The sequence below is a fragment of the Platalea leucorodia genome (assembly GCF_965183815.1).
Source record: "Platalea leucorodia genome assembly, chromosome: 5".
NCBI lineage: Eukaryota > Metazoa > Chordata > Aves > Pelecaniformes > Threskiornithidae > Platalea > Platalea leucorodia.
Window position 1 is genome coordinate 32,088,836 of NC_138827.1, and position 19,264 is coordinate 32,108,099.

Genomic DNA, 19,264 nt, shown 5'->3' on the forward strand with positions numbered 1-19,264 from the left:
GGGCGTGGTGGGGGTCATGCTCCGGTTTCTCTTCAGATCGTATAAATCTTTCGCCTTTTACTAAAGATTTCCGTGGAGAGGAACAAGTACGAGTGTTGAACTAATTTTTCGAGGCTCCATTTCGGTGGAGCTGCCCTTCTTCCGGTTAAAAAACAGAACAGCACAAAGTGTTTTCACAGACGGTACCCCGCTGCAGTCGCGGCGTTCCGCTGTCCTAATAGCCGGGCTCCCTGAGCCCCCGGTGCCGACTACGCATGCGCGCCGCCTCGCCGAACTCCATCTCCCAGCACGCCCTTCGCCCCCGGGGCGGTGGCGGGCCTTCCCCCCCTCCTGGGAGCCGCAGGCCTGGGCCGCGCCCCGGGGCACGCCGGGAGCTGTAGGCGGCCGCGCGCGCAGAGCGTGCTGGGAGGCGTAGTCCCCCGCTCGCCGGTGTTTCCCGGTAGGCCCCGCGGCACGCCGGCGCGCGGGGTTTAAATCGGCGGCGGTTGCCCGGGCCTGAGCTTCGCTGCCGGGAGGGGAGGTGACGCCGCCGCTCTCCTCGCGCCCCCGCCATGGACTCCCGCCTCTACCGCCACATCTGTCCCGGCCGCGCCATCAACATCCAGCGCAGCAACGGTGAGGGGCGGGGAGGGCAGCGGGGGGGTCCCGGCCCCGCGGGGCGGCCGCGGGCGGCCGGGCCCTGGGTCTCAACGCTGGCCTCTTCCAGGCTTGATCCACAAGGCGGTGGTGAAGACGGTGAACGTGGGGCGGTCCTCCGTGTCGGTGGAGTGGTCCGAGGACGGCGCCACCAAGGGCAAGGAGGTGAGTGAGGGCCCGCCCGGGCCGTGCTCAGGCCGCAGCCCGCTCCTCCGCCCCGCCGGCCGGGCTCCGGGTGAGCAACGCTTTTCCCTGCAGTTGATTCAGGTCTGGGCTTATCTTAACGTTGTGCACGATTAAAGCGATGAAACAGGCGCGTAAGGGGACGATGGGAAAGTTAGGCTCGCTGTGGGCGCAGTGGAGCGGTACCGAAGCGGGGCTCCGAACCGTTGAGGGCGAACAAGGGGATGGATGTCGGGCCTCTCGCTCGTGCTGTTGGCTAGTGATTTTGAATGCCCCAAAGTCCCAGTTTTCCCAGCTCCGGGCGCTGTCTGTTGGCTTTTCGTGTCTCTAACAACGGCCTTCAGGCTTTCCTTAAGGCTTCGTGTGCCATTAATAAGGTGCCATGTGAAGAAGGCTCAGTTTGATTTCCAGTCTCTGTGCTGGTATAAAATAAATGCTGTGGGAGGTAGGGGGGAAGGGAGCCTGGGGCACTTGAGGCTGATGTGGCTGAAGTCCTGACACTTCACAAAATCTCCTCTAGTAACGGAGCAAACCTGCTTGTCCTCTCTGTTTCTCTGGTAACCTGCACTCTAGAGTTTAGTTAAAAATCTTAAAGTGGCCATTGGCTGGCTCTTTGAGATTGGATCTCATACTGTTCCTGTGCATCCTGCCTTCAAGTGCAACATTTGCACATTCAGGTATAATTGGCTAAATTGTGTGTATGTCCTATAATACTAAAATTCTATGAAAACAATTCAAAAACCAGCAAATTTTCTTATACGCTGTTAGTATATATTATATTGTCCACATACATGTGTTTCTGAGCTAATTCACTTTCTGATTAGATACTTAAAGATTCCATATAAATCAAATTTTATAGATTGCTTTTCTTACGTTAGAATGTGGTATCTCCACATTTTACAGATGCTCACCTACTTGTTTTTGCTCGTTTTATCAACTCTTGTTTTATTTAAGTAATTTAAAAGTTAATTGAGAACTCAGGAACTTCCTGGAGTGGTGCTTGTGTTGCTTTGTTAGGTGAATTCCAGTGCAGGCTGCTGTGATACCGGAGTTTTTGTGTACCTGTGCTTTCAACCTCTCCTGCAGGGTTAGGTTTGAAAAACTGAACCGAGAGAGCTGCTGCCTTTTGTGCTTGAGCCTGCCCTTGGCTGCCTGCCCCCCTCGCTCCCCCTGCCCTGCAGCTGCCTGTGCCAGGGCGCCGCAGCCTGCGGTGGAGGCAGGATTATGACTTCACTGGAGGGCCAGGCAGGAGGCGGTAGCTGGCCCTAGGTGAAATTGCTTGCAGTAGCAAGTGAGAATGCAGGTGAATTGACTTGTGGATTAAATGCTGAATCCTTCATTTCCCAAGGTCTAAGCAGCTCTTTGAAGTTTATTTCAGTAAGTGCAATCGCACAGTAAACACTTAATGCTCTCCTAGCACAGAAGTCACAGAGCAGCTGAGATTTACTAAGATTAGCAGTAAGAGATTAAAGCAGTTGATGCCAAATGTGCTTTGCCCATCTCTTCGTAAGTGCTCTGTGGCACATGCAGAGCTGCGTGGTGTTTGGCGGATGAGGGTAAATGGCTTAACTAGCACGTTTCTTCTAGCATATTTGGACATCCGAGACTACTGAAAGGGAATATGAACTACTGTCTTGCCCTTCCAGGCAATTTTAACTTAACTTTTGGCAGGCAGCGGGTGAGGTTTGTTTGCCTGTACTGAAAGTCAAGGTTAAAAAAAGAAAAAATGCCGTAGGTGGTGGCAGCAATATCCCACTCTCTAACATCCTGCCTTTGCTCTTGTAGATTGACATTGATGATGTGATAACAATAAATCCTGAGTTGTCAGAAGAACTACCTGCTGCAGATGTGAAAGAGAACCTTCCTTTGCAAGAAAATGTAACTGTACAGGTAAGTGCTTTAAAGTGATTTAGTCTCTCCTAAGGTACTAAAGTGTCAGCAGCATAGGTCTTGTTATAAATAATACCCTCAGTCTTGCAGTTTGAGATCTCTAACTTGTCTTTTCTGTCTCATAGTAGACTTGGGTCAGAAATCCTTGCTGTATCAATGTTGTCTTGAAGTCTGTGCTAGGTGTTTGCAGCTTACTCCAATTGCTTACAGCAGTTATTGTTTTTCAGAAACAGAAGCGTAGAACAACCCTTTCAAAAATTCCTGCTCCACGGGAAGGTGAGAAAATGTTCTTTTCTCTGCTATATCCCTGTGAAACAGTGGTGGTCTAGCTGAGCGCATCATATAGCTGCTTATTCAGGCAATGCTAATAAAGACCGTACTGATTCATACCAATGCATATTTGGACTCCTGAGTGCAGAAACTTTGCTAACAGCTTGCTGTCCTGTTCCTGTGAGCTGGAGTTTGTTGATGTGTTGCCCTTTTCTGCAGCATTGCTGTAGTTATTCCTTGATTCTCCTTTAAATGTCACTAGGCAGTTACTGTTGCAGTGAATTTTAAAGTTTTGTATGGAGTTTTGCAAATGCCACAAACAACAAAAGGTAAGTGGCAGTTATTAAGATTAAAAGTGTCAAAATGAGAGTGGAAAGGGCAAGAAAGAAATAGTGGTGACAAATGGATGTCTCCTCTGCAAGCAGTCCCCCTAGACAATAACTAGAGCTTTATCCTTGGAGACATTTTAGACCAGGCAGCCAAAGTGCCAGCTGGTGTGCCCTAGCTCAACGCCTGTATGTCAGTACGTGTTTTGAGCAAAGCCAGAAGAGAAGATAGAGATGTCAGAGTGTGGGATTGCTAAGGAGTTGTTTTTCTTGAGGTGTCAGGAGTTTAGAAAACTCCCACGTATTCTGCCTTCTTTTAGCTTATTATTTGACTCTTGGCTTTTTGACTTGCAAGTGGCAGCATCACAGGTCTGTGTTACACTTGTGTCATGCTGAGGTTGCTAATTTAATGATTCTCTTGAAGTGCATAGTTAGCCAGAACTTGTGCTTTTCCGTGCAAATGGATCTGTAAACAAAACAGCTGGGCTTGTCTGGCCTCTTTTGCTGTATGTGGTGCAAGACAGGGAAGCTGGTACCAGAAGACAACAGAACAAATGCCCTTGCATTGAAGAGGCAGGAGTAGTCAAAGAAGCTTAATATGTCAAAAGCTGCTCTGTACTAGAGAATCCTGATCTTCCTTGAATCCAGAGAACTCTCCATAAATTTTGTGAACTGGCAAGCCAAATGATGTGCTAAAATCATGACTGTCTCTAGACAGGTCAGTTAATGGATCTGGATAGCCAGCTGGAAAAATAAAGGTGTATTAATCCAGTCACTGATTGATGAATAAATGTCCTCACAGAGGTCATGGCTTTCCTGAAGCATAGAATCTAATTGCAAATCTGAAATATTTGTTGCCTTTCCTATTGGCACAGTCTTATCACTGAAGACCTGGTCAGAGTACAAGAGAGAAGCAGTGTTTTCAGTATTCCTCAAATATTATCTGTTGTTATAGCTAGCTAAACCCCATGAGTGTCAGTGAGTATCTGTCCTGTTGCAAACTCTGCACTGTACCAATTAGAAAGCTCACATTGGCTTCAGGTTTTGGTTCTTAGACTAAACAAATTAAAGAAGATCAGGAGGTGTCTGTCTCCATCTCATTCAGGGAAGTGAGAGAAGCAGTGCTTTTGGAATGAATTAAGAAACAGATATTGTAATTGCTAGAGATGAAGGCAGTTCTAGCTTTCATATCACACTTCTATTTTTTTCTTTTCAGATTTGCTTTCTTTACAAATCTGTTGAGGTGCATGTTGCAATCCTTTCCCCAGACAACTTGGTCTCAGTGAAAGAAATACCTTGGCATGTGACAATGGAGACTGCCTACAAAAGGACCCTTTCCAAAGATTTACTATTGTGATTACATAGCGTCTTTTGGCTGAATTTAGTGTTATCAAGCTCCCACTCCACCGTGCACCACGCACACAGTCTGTGTGTGGGTGCTGTGATGGTGGGCATGATGCTGCCCACGACTGGTTGCCAGACTGCAGTACTACTGTTGCCATCCAATGGTTAATTCACACAGCCCTGCAAGTGTGAGGCTTCAGAGGATTTCCCAGTTCCCTGACTTGTATCTTCTGCCTTCCTAGGTATTAAGGTTCTGGAACTGCCATATTAGTGAATTCTTAGTGATATCCGAAAGAAATTCACTGGACTTACAAATCTGGAGCGAACTGTTTGCTTTTCTGTAGTGGAATATTCCATGATTGCTTTTCACCCACCTGTACTGCTTTGTCCCACACTTTGCTAATGCATCAGAGATCTGGAAATGGTCCTTTTAACCATGCCTTGTTCCCCACTGTTCTGCGTTTTGTGAGCACTTGATTTACTTGCAAATGTCTGAGTGTCTGAGGCATGATGCTGACCTTGAATTCGTGTTTCCAAAGCTGTTGCTAGCCGTTCCAGGATGTCTGTTATCACAGAATCTCAGTGCAGCCTCCAGGAAAATGAGATGAGGGTGGATCCCCGCACTTCTACGCAAACCAAAACCATTTCATCAGTTCCTGGTGAGTGGAGAAAGAACTCAGTGAATTCTTACTATGAAGCAAGATACTTTGGATGCATTTAATTAGGTAAACTGCAAATCCCAGGGGGTGGAGCAACCTCTACTCCGTCATATATAAAACAAGAGAGACCTAGAGGTCTGCCACTATGTAAATATCCAGGGCTTCTACCTGAAGGAGTTCTCAAAGGACTTTGGAAACAATGTTGTTGAATAATGATGTGCTTTATTAGCCAGAGAGCCATGGTTGTGAGTGTGGGTGGACGTGGTGTCTGCTTAATAGCATAAAGTGGCATTCACAGGGCTAGAGTGGTAAGAGAAGTGCCTTAATACTGCTGACAACGCACTCTGTAACTATACTGGTAGTAGTTTTACCTATACTGGTTGAGTAAAGCAAGAACTTGAGCCTACTTGAATTATGAAATTGTAGTTTTGTGTCTTTACCAGACCTTCCCTATGAAGAGTTGAGGGCATACCTTGTGTATTAAGTTCTGCACAGACATCAAAACGAGAGGCTAGATAGTAAATTCTTATCTAGTCGGTGTGGCCTTGGTTTGTAGCTTTGAATTAAAGTTGGTGATCAGGCAAAGGATTTAAAAAAGTATTTGCACACTTATCACAGGTTTTAGCTAGTTCTCTCTCCTGATCCAGAATCAGAGTTGAGGAATGCCTGTGGTCTGTGAGGCTTTACAAATGACAAAATTATTCTTGATCTTTGGGATCTAATGATTGGGTTTGGTCTGGCTTCTTTCTGCAGCTGGCCGAACCAGGACTAGCAGGCTGAGCTGTGCTCCAGAAGCCTCGCTGACAAATGTAAATGGAAATGCAGAGGATCACCTGCCTGCTGCTAGAATGAGCTCTTCAGTGAGCCCAGGTACCAGGGAGCAGTGGGTAAGAACTGACTCGCCGGTCAGCAACGCATCACTATGTGATTGCTACTTTGCATACTCCAAGACTAAAGCTTTGAAAAGGTGGCTTTGGCAGTAAGACAGAATATCTTGAGCATTTTTTATTACAAATGCATAATTCTGTTATAGTGGTATCTCCTCAGAAATGCTGCCTTTACTTTAGAGTGGTAGTGAGGTTTGCTAGGTAGTTTCTGTGGTAGGTAGATCTGGTTTGGGAAGGAAGCGCTGCAAAACTAATGACCATTCTTCTGAAGATGATTGTTTCCTGCACAAGTTAGTCTGTCAGCAACCTGGAAAAGTTGAAATATTTGTATTATGCTTAAAACCTAGTATGAAAATTTAATCCAAGGCAATGTTTTTGTTTTATCTAGTTCGGAGAGGATCTAACATCGTGAAAGAGATGGAGAAAATGAAAAACAAGAGAGAAGAAAAGAGAGCTCAAATTAGTGAAATCAGGGCAAAACGTGCACAGGTGGAGTACTCTACAATACACCAGTAAGGGGAAATTCTGTAGCATAGTGCATCACAATAGTTGAAACTAAAACATTTTGGACAGGCTTTGTTCTTACGAAGCCGTACACAAGGATAGATTGATTCTAGTTTCAGAAAGTTCTGAATCTTGTGGCCTTTCAGTGAAATATCTCTAATTGTGTACAGCTGATTGCTTAGTACACTCTGGGGTTTTTTTGCTGTAACAGGTTAGTTACCTTCACATCCATGGTTTTTCCATGCAGGAATTTGACAGCAGCTGTCCAAACTGGGAGTTTGCACGGATGATCAAGGAATTCAGAGCAACTTTAGACTGCCAGCCAATATCTATAACTGACCCAGTAAGTAAATATTGAGGCTGCTAACTGTAGCCTGTAGACAGACTACTTTATTTTGTACTGAAGATTTTGGCATATGAGGAATTTAGTGCATCACTGCACCTTGGAAACCCTCTGAGCATATTGTGATCTTGAGGCACCTGGTGGTATATGTGAGGTCACTGGCTTCCCCTATTGAGGGCTAAGCTGCCTTGCATTACTTTGTATATGTCACTAGCGAAGAGCTTGCACTTCAACAATTATCATGCAATGATCTGTGTGATAACATCAGTATTTTTTCAGTGCTTGTAAATGGCAGAGCCTATTACATAGTAGCTTAGCTTGTTGTGGGTATAGGTATAATTTAAAATGGACTGTTGCCTTATAACAGAAATTGTTATCATATGTAAGCGATATTAAATAATGTTAAACTAGCTCAAAAAGCAGAGGAGCAAAAGTAGAGGTCAAAAACTAGAAAAAAACAGGCTCAGTTGATATCTTCAGCAATTATGGAGGTAGAATACCTGAGAACAAGTAGTCCTTGTCTAGCAAAAGCCTTGTTATGGTCAGTGAAAAATGACAGCATTTAAGTTCAAAGAAAAAAAAGTAGGTGTGGACTGGCTTCGAACACTAGGTGGTTTGTGTGCCTGCATCCTCCGGGCCTGACACCCAGCTGTTTGTATATGTATCGCCACACGGCTCAAGAGGAGTTTGTTGTCTTCTGCTTTGTGCCTCACCCCATGGAACATGCACTTTCCCAAACTCAAGTGACGTGTAGCTGTGCCGCACAAATAGCTAACCTTACTGCATCAGTAAAGAACTCCAGGTCAAAAAATACCTCTGGGGTAAATTAAAATAATAATTTGCCTGAATTTGACCATAGTTGCAGTATTGATATCACAGATTTTGCTGGAAAGCTGGCCAAGGACTAAACTTTTTACTAATTCTGATACAGAAAGTGCCCCAAATATTCTGTAGCATAGCAGCATTTCCACCTGATATGTTGGAGCACACTACATCAACATCAATTTTTTGTAGTGTTTCTTTTGCACTGAGTGGATTGAAGACTTACATCCCTGCATGAGTGGGTCTGATCCGTAGCAGAGGCAACTCTGATCAGTGTACATAAAAGTAGATGTGAGGGAGCATTGCCTCTTTCTCTCTGTAATATTAAGTTGGTGTGGGTGTAATTGGGAAATTATTATTACTTGTTTTCTTACTTTTCTTTTAGATAGAAGAACATAGGATTTGTGTCTGTGTGAGGAAGCGCCCTCTCAATAAACAAGGTGAGTGTACTGACAAAGCAGCTCTGTCTTGGAGCAGTTTGACATTGCTTATTCTTGTTAAAACTGAGGGTCTTTTTCTGTCAACAGAACTTCTAAAAAAGGAATGTGATGTGATTACTGTTCCGAGCAAGTGCGTCCTGCTGGTGCATGAGCCAAAGCAGAAAGTGGACCTAACAAAATACCTTGAAACCCAGGCGTTTAGATTTGATTTTTCATTTGATGAATCCTCTTCTAATGAAATGGTATACAGGTAATGCTTTCTTGTCATTGGGAATGACTTTCAAGACAAAAGCATGGAGCTATGGCTAGATGGCATCCTGGCTTAAAGAAACTGCTACCTGAAATAAATATTAAAGTCCTTTTTGGAGGAAACTAAAGGACTGAAAAGTCTAAAGCTTATTTTTCGCATGGCCTTGCTGATTTCCTAAGAATTTGTTTTTATTTGCCTTTTTTTTTTTTTTTTTAAGGAAAACTGATGAAACAGGGTGTGAAATGCTTGCCTTAACTGTCTTTTACCTTCTGAATATCCAGGTTCACTGCTAGACCTCTTGTAGAGACCATCTTTGAGGGTGGGAAGGCGACATGCTTTGCATATGGCCAGACAGGCAGTGGCAAGACACATGTAAGTTTTTCTCAAAGGTCTCAAATTTTCTAGCTTTATCTAAAGTATTTTAAGGCTCCTTGATGTTGATAATGAGTAGGATTGTGTAAGGAGTCTGGATCTTGGTTTCACTGTCTTAAAGCTAATACTTTGAGTTGTTAATCCTCTTTTTCTGTAGTTTTACATATTAGTGGGTTTTCTTTGACGTTGTGAGGAAAATTGTACTAAAATCCCCCCATAGCTGGCTTTTTAAAGACTTAGGATGTCCTGACATGTTAGTGTTACTCATGGCTATTCCTTGCCTCAAACGGCTGTCGCTGCCGAACTCCAGTCTGCAAAGTGGGGCTATTAGCCTCTGCCTGAGACAAAGGCCGTTGTCTGTGTTGTGTTTTGAGCTTGGAGGCGTTCCAAAGACTTTAGTGATTATGTAAGAATAAGCCTCTTGTTGCATATAAACATTTAAGTGATCTAGAATTGTTTGTGAAGTGGGCAAATCAGTGTGTTCACTTTCTAACTACTCCTTCCAGTCTACCAGTTGCAGTTTCAAGAGACCTGAAGATTGTTTTCTATCTCAAGGGTAACCTGCTCTAAATTTTCAACTGGAAACTATAGGGAAGGAAAGTGGGAAACTCTTCCCTCACGGCATGATAGTGGAGTCAAATCTGCTGTCGTCTTGTTCTGCAAGAAGCCTTTATCTCTAACCACACTGATCTGGACTGGACTAGGCTAGCCTGTCAGTTTGAGTAATCAGACAGTTGCTGTCATTCCAGTCTTCGAGGCAAGTTTTAGGCTAGGATCTCCTATCATTAGTGCTATGTAGTGACCTGTAGCTCTCTTCCAGTAATCCGGAAGGAAATTTGGAAGTTTACAGGAGTTTGGACATAAGCTGCCTCCATTGCACTGGCACGGGCAGAGAAACCTGCTCATCTGAGCATCGTTACAGGAATACAACTGTGAGGCACTAAACCATAGGCAACGAAGTTACTTTCCCTTCCTGATCCTGGGGTGCAGAACTAGTGCAAGGACAGTAGCTGTACCCTGAGACTGGAGTGCTGCATATTCTGGTAGATTGAGAATGTGTCATGGGATTGAGTTGTGTTTTAAATAACTGACTCTTTCGTATAAAAGTGGTAGAGCAAGTCACCAGGATAGCACCAACTGAAAATTTTTTGGGGGTTAAAGGTACCTTGGTCAACGGGGTTAAAGGTATTGTCTGCTCTAGAAGTTTGATGTGTTTTGATATCACATGTGAGCTTTTGGAAGTAGCAGTGAAAATGTTACTCAACCTACATCCTAAAAAGCGAGGCTTTGTTTCTTCCGACCAGAGGCTATTTGCCTGCACTGTCACGGCCATGTGTTTCCCCTTGGAGGAAGAACTGCTTTGACTCTGCACTGCAGAGCCTTACAGGCATTCAGCTGTTGCTTTGCGTAGTCCAGATCTTTCTGAACTGATAAGGAAGCAGCAAACTAATTTTGTCCTGAATTGCACTGTGTTCTAATCATCTCACTGAGATCGGAGCATATATATATATATATATGGTAACTTCCTAGTATGGTCTTGGGACTAAAATCAGGTAGCCTGACTTGTTTGTGCCACGCTCTACCTCTGGCCTTTTCTTTTCACAGACTATGGGTGGAGACTTCTCTGGGAAAGCACAGGATGCCTCAAAGGGCATATATGCTTTTGCATGTAAGTTGATTCTTCTTTAGATACGAAAATCAAATTACTGCTTGTTTTTCTTAAATAGATAAGATCTGGTTTTGTGTGGTTACTTAAAATAAATGTTTCCAGTAAAAGATACATGAAGTATTTGTGTTTTCAGTAATAAGTAGTGGTGTTGGTTGCAGGAGGTATAAATATTTTTTAATCAGTTTCACAAAATATTTTCCATCCAGCCTGTGAGTTTCTAGATCCACACTTAACTCACCAGCAGATATTTGTGTTTGAGGCAGAGAGATGACATAGTTCCGAGTTTGGCATTTGCTGGGCTGAACCATTCAATTTGGATTCTTCTGCTTTGCTTTTTGTCTTATACTAAGGATGGTGTTTGGAAATACCTGACTTGAAAGCAACACAACCCTACCCATTTCTGATATAAAGCTTGTTATACAGAAAGTTTATGAATGTATGTGTTATGTTTCTTCTCCCAAGCATTGGATGCAAAAAACCTAGCACATACAAAATGATTTCGGAAAAGAGATGCTTAGAAGTTCCTCCTTGATATAATGCCTAGAAAGCACCACGAGTCCTGACCTCTTCTACCTTCCCTTTAGAAAGGCATATTGTGAAACTAGTCTCTGTGTGTGTAGCAAGGCAGTTGAAACAAGAGCAACTATTTGCTAGTCTCTGAAAATTAGTTATGACTGGCCCTGAAGGGAAGTCTTTGCTTTTCAGCTCAAAGTCTTTTCAAAGTCTGAAGCCTAATTGTGAGAAGCTGCACTGGATCCAGCCAAAGGGTCAACTAATCTGCTATATTTTCTCCAAACAGCAGCAATGCAGATGCTCAGGGATGCATGTTTTCTAGGCTTTCCACAAGAACCACTTGAAACACAAATACATGACTCTTTTTCAGGCCTGTCTGAAACAATGGCAGATCCCAGTGTTCCCCCAGATCAGTAAGGACTGCTGTCTATGGGTGACATTAGCAGCAGAAACTTCCATATCCCCATGTTTTCAGACCCTGGTTGAGGATGCTGCTGAAACTGTTCTCCAGCACAGCACTAATTGTTCCACTAGCATTTGCTTATCGTGACTGTCATTCAGCTGCTAGACACTGCCTTATGGCTGCGCAATATTTGAAAGTAGATCAAGTTGCAACTAGAATATGTTTTAACTAAATATATGTGTGTGTATATGTGTTAAATAAACTCCTGCCTTTCCTCACTAGCACAAGATGTCTTCCTCCTTCTAAACCAGCCCAGATACAGGAGTCAGGACCTGGAAGTCTATGTGACTTTCTTTGAAATATACAATGGAAAGGTAAGACTTTTTTGGCTGAAACTTTTGTAAGTAGCTGAGTGAAACTTACTAGTTTCTATAGTTCTATATAGTGTATTCTTGGTGTGTTTGGAATGGAATTGGAAGGCTGTGTTAATGGTGCTGCTTCTATATAGCTTTCTATAAAGATAGCGCAAAGTACTTACAAGGAGACCTTGTTCAGATTTGCCTTATCTTGTTTCCTGAATATAGGTGTTTGACCTCTTGAATAAGAAGGCAAAGCTTCGAGTCCTGGAGGATGGCAAGCAGCAGGTTCAGGTCGTTGGCCTCCAAGAGAGACAAGTCGGCTGTGCTGAGGATGTCATCAGAATGATTGAGATGGGCAGTGCCTGCAGGTTTGGTGCCTTAAAACTAATAAGAAGTCCTGGTTTGCCTCCATGTCTACAAAAAATATATAATGTCTGTAGCTGGTGCTTTGAGACTTAAACAGGAGCTTGTTGTTCCCAGTAACAGGCAGGCACTGAGCAGCACCTCTGCATGAATACAGGAAGATCGTTACAGAATAAAGGGCTACCAGGGATGGGTTTAGCCACCCTTCCATAGAGCAAGTCAGAGTTCATGGTTCGTATGTCCTCATGTAACTCCAAGAATAGAGAAACAAATCACATGAGGAGATGGCTGCCCTGGTGCCACAGCTAAACTGAGCAGTGTAGCTGCTTTCTAGAAGTATCAGCTAGTTTACAGGAGCACAAGTAGCTCCCTGTGGACTTGTAAGATCAAGGAAGAGCAGCTGGCATCAACCTACAGTTGCAAAAATGCTTTGGCTTAACTGCAGGCCAGATGAGCTATTCCAACGGCAACAAAAATGCTGCATGTCATTCAAGGATCTTGCTAAAGAATCCTAGAGAGCACGTGCCAAGGGACAGCTGTAGGCTTGGCTCATTGTCCTGGCAGGAAGGCTGTGGTCAGGGCAACTCTACCATCGTACTGGTATCTGTAATCAGGAGCTAAAATCTGTGTTACCGAGTCTTATCTGTCTCGGTTAAGTTGCAACTGCTGTGGAAACATTACTAGGCAAATCAGAACTCCTTGGCGTCTGTATTGCACTGCATGTGCAGATATGCACATCCTGAAAGCTCATTCAGGACTCTGCTGTGCGTGTTTTTTTGGCTGACAATTCAGTGAAGAACTGTTTAACATTTCAGACTCCTGCCTCACTTTTGGACAACCTCCCTCCCTTTCCCCCAGCAGCAGGGATGAAGGTGGGGCAGTGAACCTGCCAGCCTTCTCAGGGAATAAATGATGGTGAAGGTCACAGAGGGGTTTATGGTAACTTGTAAGACTCCAGTCTGTGTCTTGCAGTGATGGGGCAGGTGCAGTTGCACAGCAGAGGTAAAGTACAAAGCTAGCTTGGCTGGAGAAGGGGATTTAACGTGATTGTAACGTGCTAGCACAGCTAATGCTGTTTAGTGGGGAGCTTGACTGAGCTTACTGTGTGACAGCAGATGCATTAGGAGAATGACATGTGGCCTGCCCTGAGGCAGGGAGGTGTGTTTGGAGCTGGAAAACATCCCTTCAGCACTGCATGTAAGGCATTAGCAGTCAGAAAGGCATCCCGCTGTAGGCTGGCTGAGTTGAGCCAGGCAGATTAAATAGCCTTAAATCTCTGCAACTGGGGTACAGGTTCATATTTCTTACAGCAGTCCTTCTGTACTCTTATATCAGAGGTAATTCCATAATTCATGCAAACTTGAGGTATTAATGTGTGGGATAAAACTGGGGAGGTTAAACAACTGAATTGAATGGCTGCAGGTCTTATCTAGTGCTGTTGGGACCTGTTGCGTCTTCTGTGACACAGTTCTAACACTTGTTTTCATCTTTGCTGTAGGACATCTGGGCAGACTTTTGCGAACACTAGCTCTTCGCGGTCACATGCCTGCTTCCAAATCATACTACGCCGAAGAGGGAAACTGCTTGGCAAATTTTCCTTGGTGGATTTGGCAGGAAATGAGAGGGGCGCAGACACATCTAGTGCGGATCGGCAGACACGAATGGAAGGTGCAGAAATCAATAAGAGCTTGCTGGCTTTGAAGGTGAGCTATAGCTCCAGGAGCAAATAGTGCTAATCAACACATGGATTCTGTTCAACTCCGGGGTTATCTGTTCTGTTTCTTTCCAGTGCAAGGGAAAAGAACAGCCAAAAAAAATCCTAGTTTAGTATGTTAACAATCCTAAAAATGGTGTATACTTCCATTTAGAATGTTTCCAGGAAAGCAGTGCAGTCTTGTCAGGCCAGACACTGGTACAGCCATTTCAAGCTTTGTTCAAGTTGTCTTTTTTTTTTTTTTTAACATATAATGGATATACTAGCTGTCCTGTGACAGTCAAATACCTGGAGTATATTTAAAAGGCTATGAAGTATTTACAGATCAATAGAGATGGCCATTCTCCAGCCCCTTGCGTTTACCAGCAATTGGTGGTTGATAGCTTGCAGAGCAGTTTGAGAAGAGATGCAGATATTGCATTCACAAGAGTTATCTTTTCTCAGGAATGTATCCGAGCTTTAGGGCAGAACAAATCTCATACCCCTTTCCGGGAGAGCAAGCTGACCCAGGTGCTAAGAGACTCTTTCATAGGAACAAACTCAAGGACCTGTATGGTGAGTATGCGCATGGCACAAACACGCACGCTGCTTATGGGTTTTGCAATTTGACCAAACAGCTGCATGCTCTTCTTCTAGAGTGAGGGGACTTTGAAGTCAGAAAGCTTCAATTCTCCACAAAGAAGTCGTACAGTTTTCCTCCTCCACTCACCCATGGTGACTTAGATCAAAAATCGGTGAGCTTTGCCCAGCCCCAGTAGAAGCAGGGCTGCAGAAGTTACTTTCATGCAGCGAGTCTGCAGCAGAGCCTGGTGTGCTCTCAAAGGGCTTTGCTTCCTGTGGAGGGTGCAGCACAGTGGGTGCACACAAAGCCAGTGGAAAGCTGGATAGAGGGCCACTGGCAATGTCCCACAGAAGCTGCAAAGAAAAATGGACTTGACAGAATGTCTCAACTCTGGCCCTTTGCTCTAAGATGTCCCAGCTGCCTCGTGAGATCTGTAGGACCATTATCATGAGCAAAAGTCAGTTGTGGGAGTCACTGAGGTATTTTGTTCTGTTTGCAGATAGCAATGATTTCTCCAGGCATGAGTTCGTGTGAGTACACCTTAAACACGCTGAGATACGCTGACAGGTAATGGCCTTTCTGACCTGGGGATTCTACTCTTGTTGCAGAAGGTGTTTTGGCTGCTTTTATTCTGACCGAAAGTTCTCTTGTCACCGCCTGTAATGGCAGTTTGGAAGTTGTTTGTTAGGAGCAAATGATCTTAGAGCTGGCTTATGAAACTAACCTGGTTGTTCTCTGTGTGAGACATAATAGAGAGTGTATTAAACTGTGACTAATGTCTCCTTTCCTCAGAGAAGGCTCTCATGCTAGGCTTCAGACTGCCCTGGTTTCTGTAGGGAGTCTGCTCTGTCCTGAATGGTTACCTCTGTGCCCTTTACTTTTTGTAGTACTTTGGGTCCCATCTGTAAGAGGTGTGCTAAGAATGTGTCCCTGACATGGCCCTTGCAGATGACACAAACCACTTGGTGTTCTTGATGGACTTTTGATATGAACTAATAGGGTATGGCACCTTGGAGACTTTGGGCAAAATCTGAAGGACCTGGAGAACTCAAATGCGTCGAAGCAGATGGTGGGAGTGTGTGTTTTGAGTGCCTGGTGGTTGACCTTGGCTACCTGCAGGGCAAGGTAGATTTGCAGGGACTGAGCCTCAGGTTTCCCTGGGGGTCTTGCTGATACCTGGAACCCGTGTGACAGAGCAGTGAGTGCCTCCCAGTCTCTACACCTCATGCCTCTACACCTCTCCGGTGAGGTGACAAGTAAAGAGACTGTCACTTTTGTCATATGTTAACAAGATGACACTTGCACATTTCAGGCTTGGTAGCTTTCCTTCATTTAGTTCACAAAAGGCTGCTTGGTTCCTTCCTGGAAAGCATTCCACACTCTGAAAGGATGTATGCTAATTCTTGTCGTAAGCATTCAGGAACACCATGAATCTTGGCAGATTCCCAGATTTGGTTCTGGACTGAAGTTGCATTTTTTTTTTTTCTTCTGGGGGACAGTCATTTCTGCTCACCTGAAAGTACAGGACAAAATGCAACGTCTGACTTAGCGTGCTTCAGTAAGATTCTAGTCTTGAGTTGGGCCTATTGGCTTCTTAGCTAGTGCACAAGGCAAGTTAAGCTATAAGAAAGGGGGTATTAGGCTGAAACTCACTGGAAATATGAAGCTGATGCTAGTAACTGGAATGAAATGCCCAGCTGGTATCTGACAGCTGCCTCTAGGACCATGTCATCAGCCATGGCTTTTATCCTTATGATAGACCTATTCTGGCACGGTGGGTCTCTGGGGAAAAAATGAACCTCATTCCTTTTCTTCCCATATTAAGTTGTCTTAGTTGCTCATGACAGACCAAGCGGACACGTGGAAGACAGCTTCTGTGAAAGGCGTTGCTGGCAATGAGCATTGCGTACTTGGATGTTTCTCTCCAGGGGGGGTCCTAGATTGGGCATGGAGACAAACATCTCTCCGCTTCCCTTCCCACAGCCCTCTGGGGTTTCTGCCCATGTGAGCTTGTTCTGGGGGTGGTCATGTGCAACTTTTTAAATGCAGCTGAATGTTTCTTGCTAAGCACTGACTGATTGCAGTAGCTGTTTTGTGATGCTGTAGCCCAGAAACTGCTGGAAGAAGAGTTTGAGTGACAAATCTTCTTGTTGCAGAGTGAAAGAGCTCAGCCCTCATAATGGAGGTGGTGAAACACAGAATCAGATGGAGACTGAGAATGGTGAAACAGAGACCAATGGAGAAGGCTCAGGTCACAATGTACGTGTGTGCAGTGGGCTGGACAGATCTCAAAGCTGGGAACAACTTGCTGTTCTTACTTGGGCTGTTTCTTCTAGCTCTCCAAGTATGAGGAGGAAGATATCTCTCCCCACATGTTCAGCTTCCGTGAGGCTATGACTCAGATCAGTGAACGGGAGGAGAAGGTTGTAGAACAGCTTAGAGACCTGAGACAGGTATGTGGAAGAGGCAAGCCCAGCCCAGGCTGCCTTCTACGTGCTGATAGCACCTTGCCTTAGCCAAGTGCTGCTGGGTGGGCTGGGGGCTGTACTGCAAGGTGCTGTCAGTGGTGTTACTTTTTCCTCACTGCCAACTTTTTCCTGTGGTTTCCTGCCCAACTGGTTAAACTGGGGCATTTTGGTGCTTGTGGCCAGCTGGTCCTCCTTCCCCTCCAACTAGCAACCTCTACTTGCTGCTAAAGGGCACTGACTGGTACCGGTCTGTAGAAGCTCAGCTCTGTTGGTTGGTGTGCCAGATTTGAAGAAACTAATTGAATTTCCAGAAAGTCCATTTCTCATCTTTGTTATCCTTGTAAATACAGAGAATGATGACTGAACTTGACTACCTCCTGGGAATCACGGAGCAACCAGACTATGATCTCGAGACCTTTGTGAGCAGAGCTAAGCACTTTGTAGGAGAGAGCTCAAGAAACTTCCTTAGTGTCAGAGGTATGTTAGTGCCTGTCTCTGACTAGCACTGTCACTAATGTTTCTTCTCAAAGACCTGAAAGTAACACCAGCATACCTGTGGGGCTTTGAGCACCCACTCCTCCTGCAGAGCTTACGGTTCGGGTCACTTTCCTAGGTGATCATAGGAACAGATCTGAAATGTCCCATTGTCTGCACTTTCCAAAGTTACTAGTTTGGCTAGTAACTTCCACTTGCTTTGCATTGCCATATAAAACTGCCTTCCCTTGAGCAGAATGCAATATCCACCAAGAGCAGATGAGCTGAAGTCTGGCTCGTTGGTTATATAGTTTACTGTTTGCCTTGGCCAAAAAACAGACTTTGAGAAATAGGTCCCAGTGCCATGTTCTAGGGGTTCACAGGGGTATGCCCACTGTTTCCACTCCTCTTTTCATGGGTATCAGGCCTTAATGCCCATCCACTTAGTACAAGCGTCTGCCCGGCATGTACTGAGATGCCATGTCTGCCAGGACCCGTGTTTGGCACGCCTGTGCCTTAGCACAGGGTGTTACTTAATGTGCAACACAATCCCTCCAGCTGTTCAGTTCTGACCCGGTGGGGAGACTTCCCAGCTCTGTGCAGGCGGATGTCAGCTGCCTGGCCCCTGAGCGCTGCCTGACTCTGCTCGGACCATGCCGGTTGAAGCGGTGGTAGCGAGGCAGCAAGGCAGATGCGTGAGCTTGGCTGAGACACGGTAACAGAGTGCCAGGTACATTGGCTGCCTGACCGAGGATGGGGAAGCGACACTGGTAACTGCTACTTTTCTGCCACTGTTGCAATAACTTGGGTGTTGATTGCTCCTTGAGCTATTACAGCTGGTGTAGTCTTTGCCTCAAACACAAGGCTGTGAGGGTTTTTTATTTTAATGAGGCTGAAGATTGTGGCATCAAAGTGAACTGTTAAGAAAAAAGTCACTGCTTCAGGTTAAACAGCCCTGGCTGTCCTCCCATCTCAAATGCAGCCCGATAGCTGTATCCCTCCCTTCACCTTGGAGGGGTGGTGACAAGATAACAAGAGTAAGTGCCCTCCTACCCTCTCTGCCTTACAGGCCAGGGAAATCTGGCCCTCTGGGATGGCTGGATTAGTGGCATCTAGTCTGAACTGCAAACTGCAGGCTCGAGACTGTTGATGAGTAGAAATGAACAAGTCAGCTGAAGGGCTTTGTGGGACCAGGCAGGATTTGATGTTGGCTGAGCAGTGTTCGCCCAGTTCCCTTCCCTCTGTGGCCCCTGCAGAGCCCTGCTGAGGGGGACAGCTGGGCTGGGCAGCCCAGCTTCCAGGTCAGTCACCCTGTCACTGTCTTCCTTTACAGAAACACTGGACGCCCTGGGGGCTGCCATGCAACTGGAGGAGCAAGCCAGCAAGCAGATGAGCCGGCAGAGGCCTTAGTAAATACAGCAAAACCTGGTTCACAAGCAGTCTTCTGTATGTCTTGCATGTTTGTCAGTGGTTTGTGTAACTCCCGTTTTAAATGTGGTAGAGTATCTGCAGGCCACGCGTGCCTGAGGGCAGCGAAGACAGCATCCTCTCTCTCTTCATGGCCTGGTGTCAGGGTACTCGGCAGAGTGCTAGAAACACACCCCTGCAAGGCTTGGGGAGGGGGGCCTGAGCATCTGCGGGATGCATCTGGCATCTGGCCCTTTGCTAGTGACAATGGTCGTCTCTAATAGAACTAGATATATGTGTATAGTTTTCTAGTGTACATATAACCTTTTCAGATGTGCTTGAAACATTGCAAAACTGTTGCAAGTCTGGCTTTTCTAGAAAGAAAATGGACTATATGTAATTGTAA

The 19,264-nt window shown here is 45.2% G+C and overlaps 1 protein-coding gene across 1 annotated transcript; it reads left to right on the forward strand.

Moving 5' to 3' along the window:
* The first annotated feature begins 402 nt into the window (after positions 1-402).
* Positions 403-19,201, forward strand: KIF2C (kinesin family member 2C). Its single transcript, XM_082313173.1, has 21 exons — positions 403-615; positions 707-801; positions 2,605-2,709; positions 2,937-2,985; positions 5,189-5,308; positions 6,062-6,178; positions 6,584-6,684; positions 6,947-7,042; positions 8,250-8,304; positions 8,392-8,554; positions 8,836-8,926; positions 10,532-10,595; positions 11,794-11,885; positions 12,096-12,238; positions 13,732-13,936; positions 14,392-14,502; positions 15,009-15,076; positions 16,666-16,768; positions 16,846-16,962; positions 17,328-17,454; positions 18,785-19,201. The coding sequence occupies exons 1-21, from the start codon at positions 552-554 to the stop codon at positions 18,859-18,861; spliced, it is 2,163 nt and encodes a 720-aa protein (XP_082169299.1). The 5' UTR covers positions 403-551; the 3' UTR covers positions 18,862-19,201.
* The last annotated feature ends 63 nt before the right edge of the window (positions 19,202-19,264 follow it).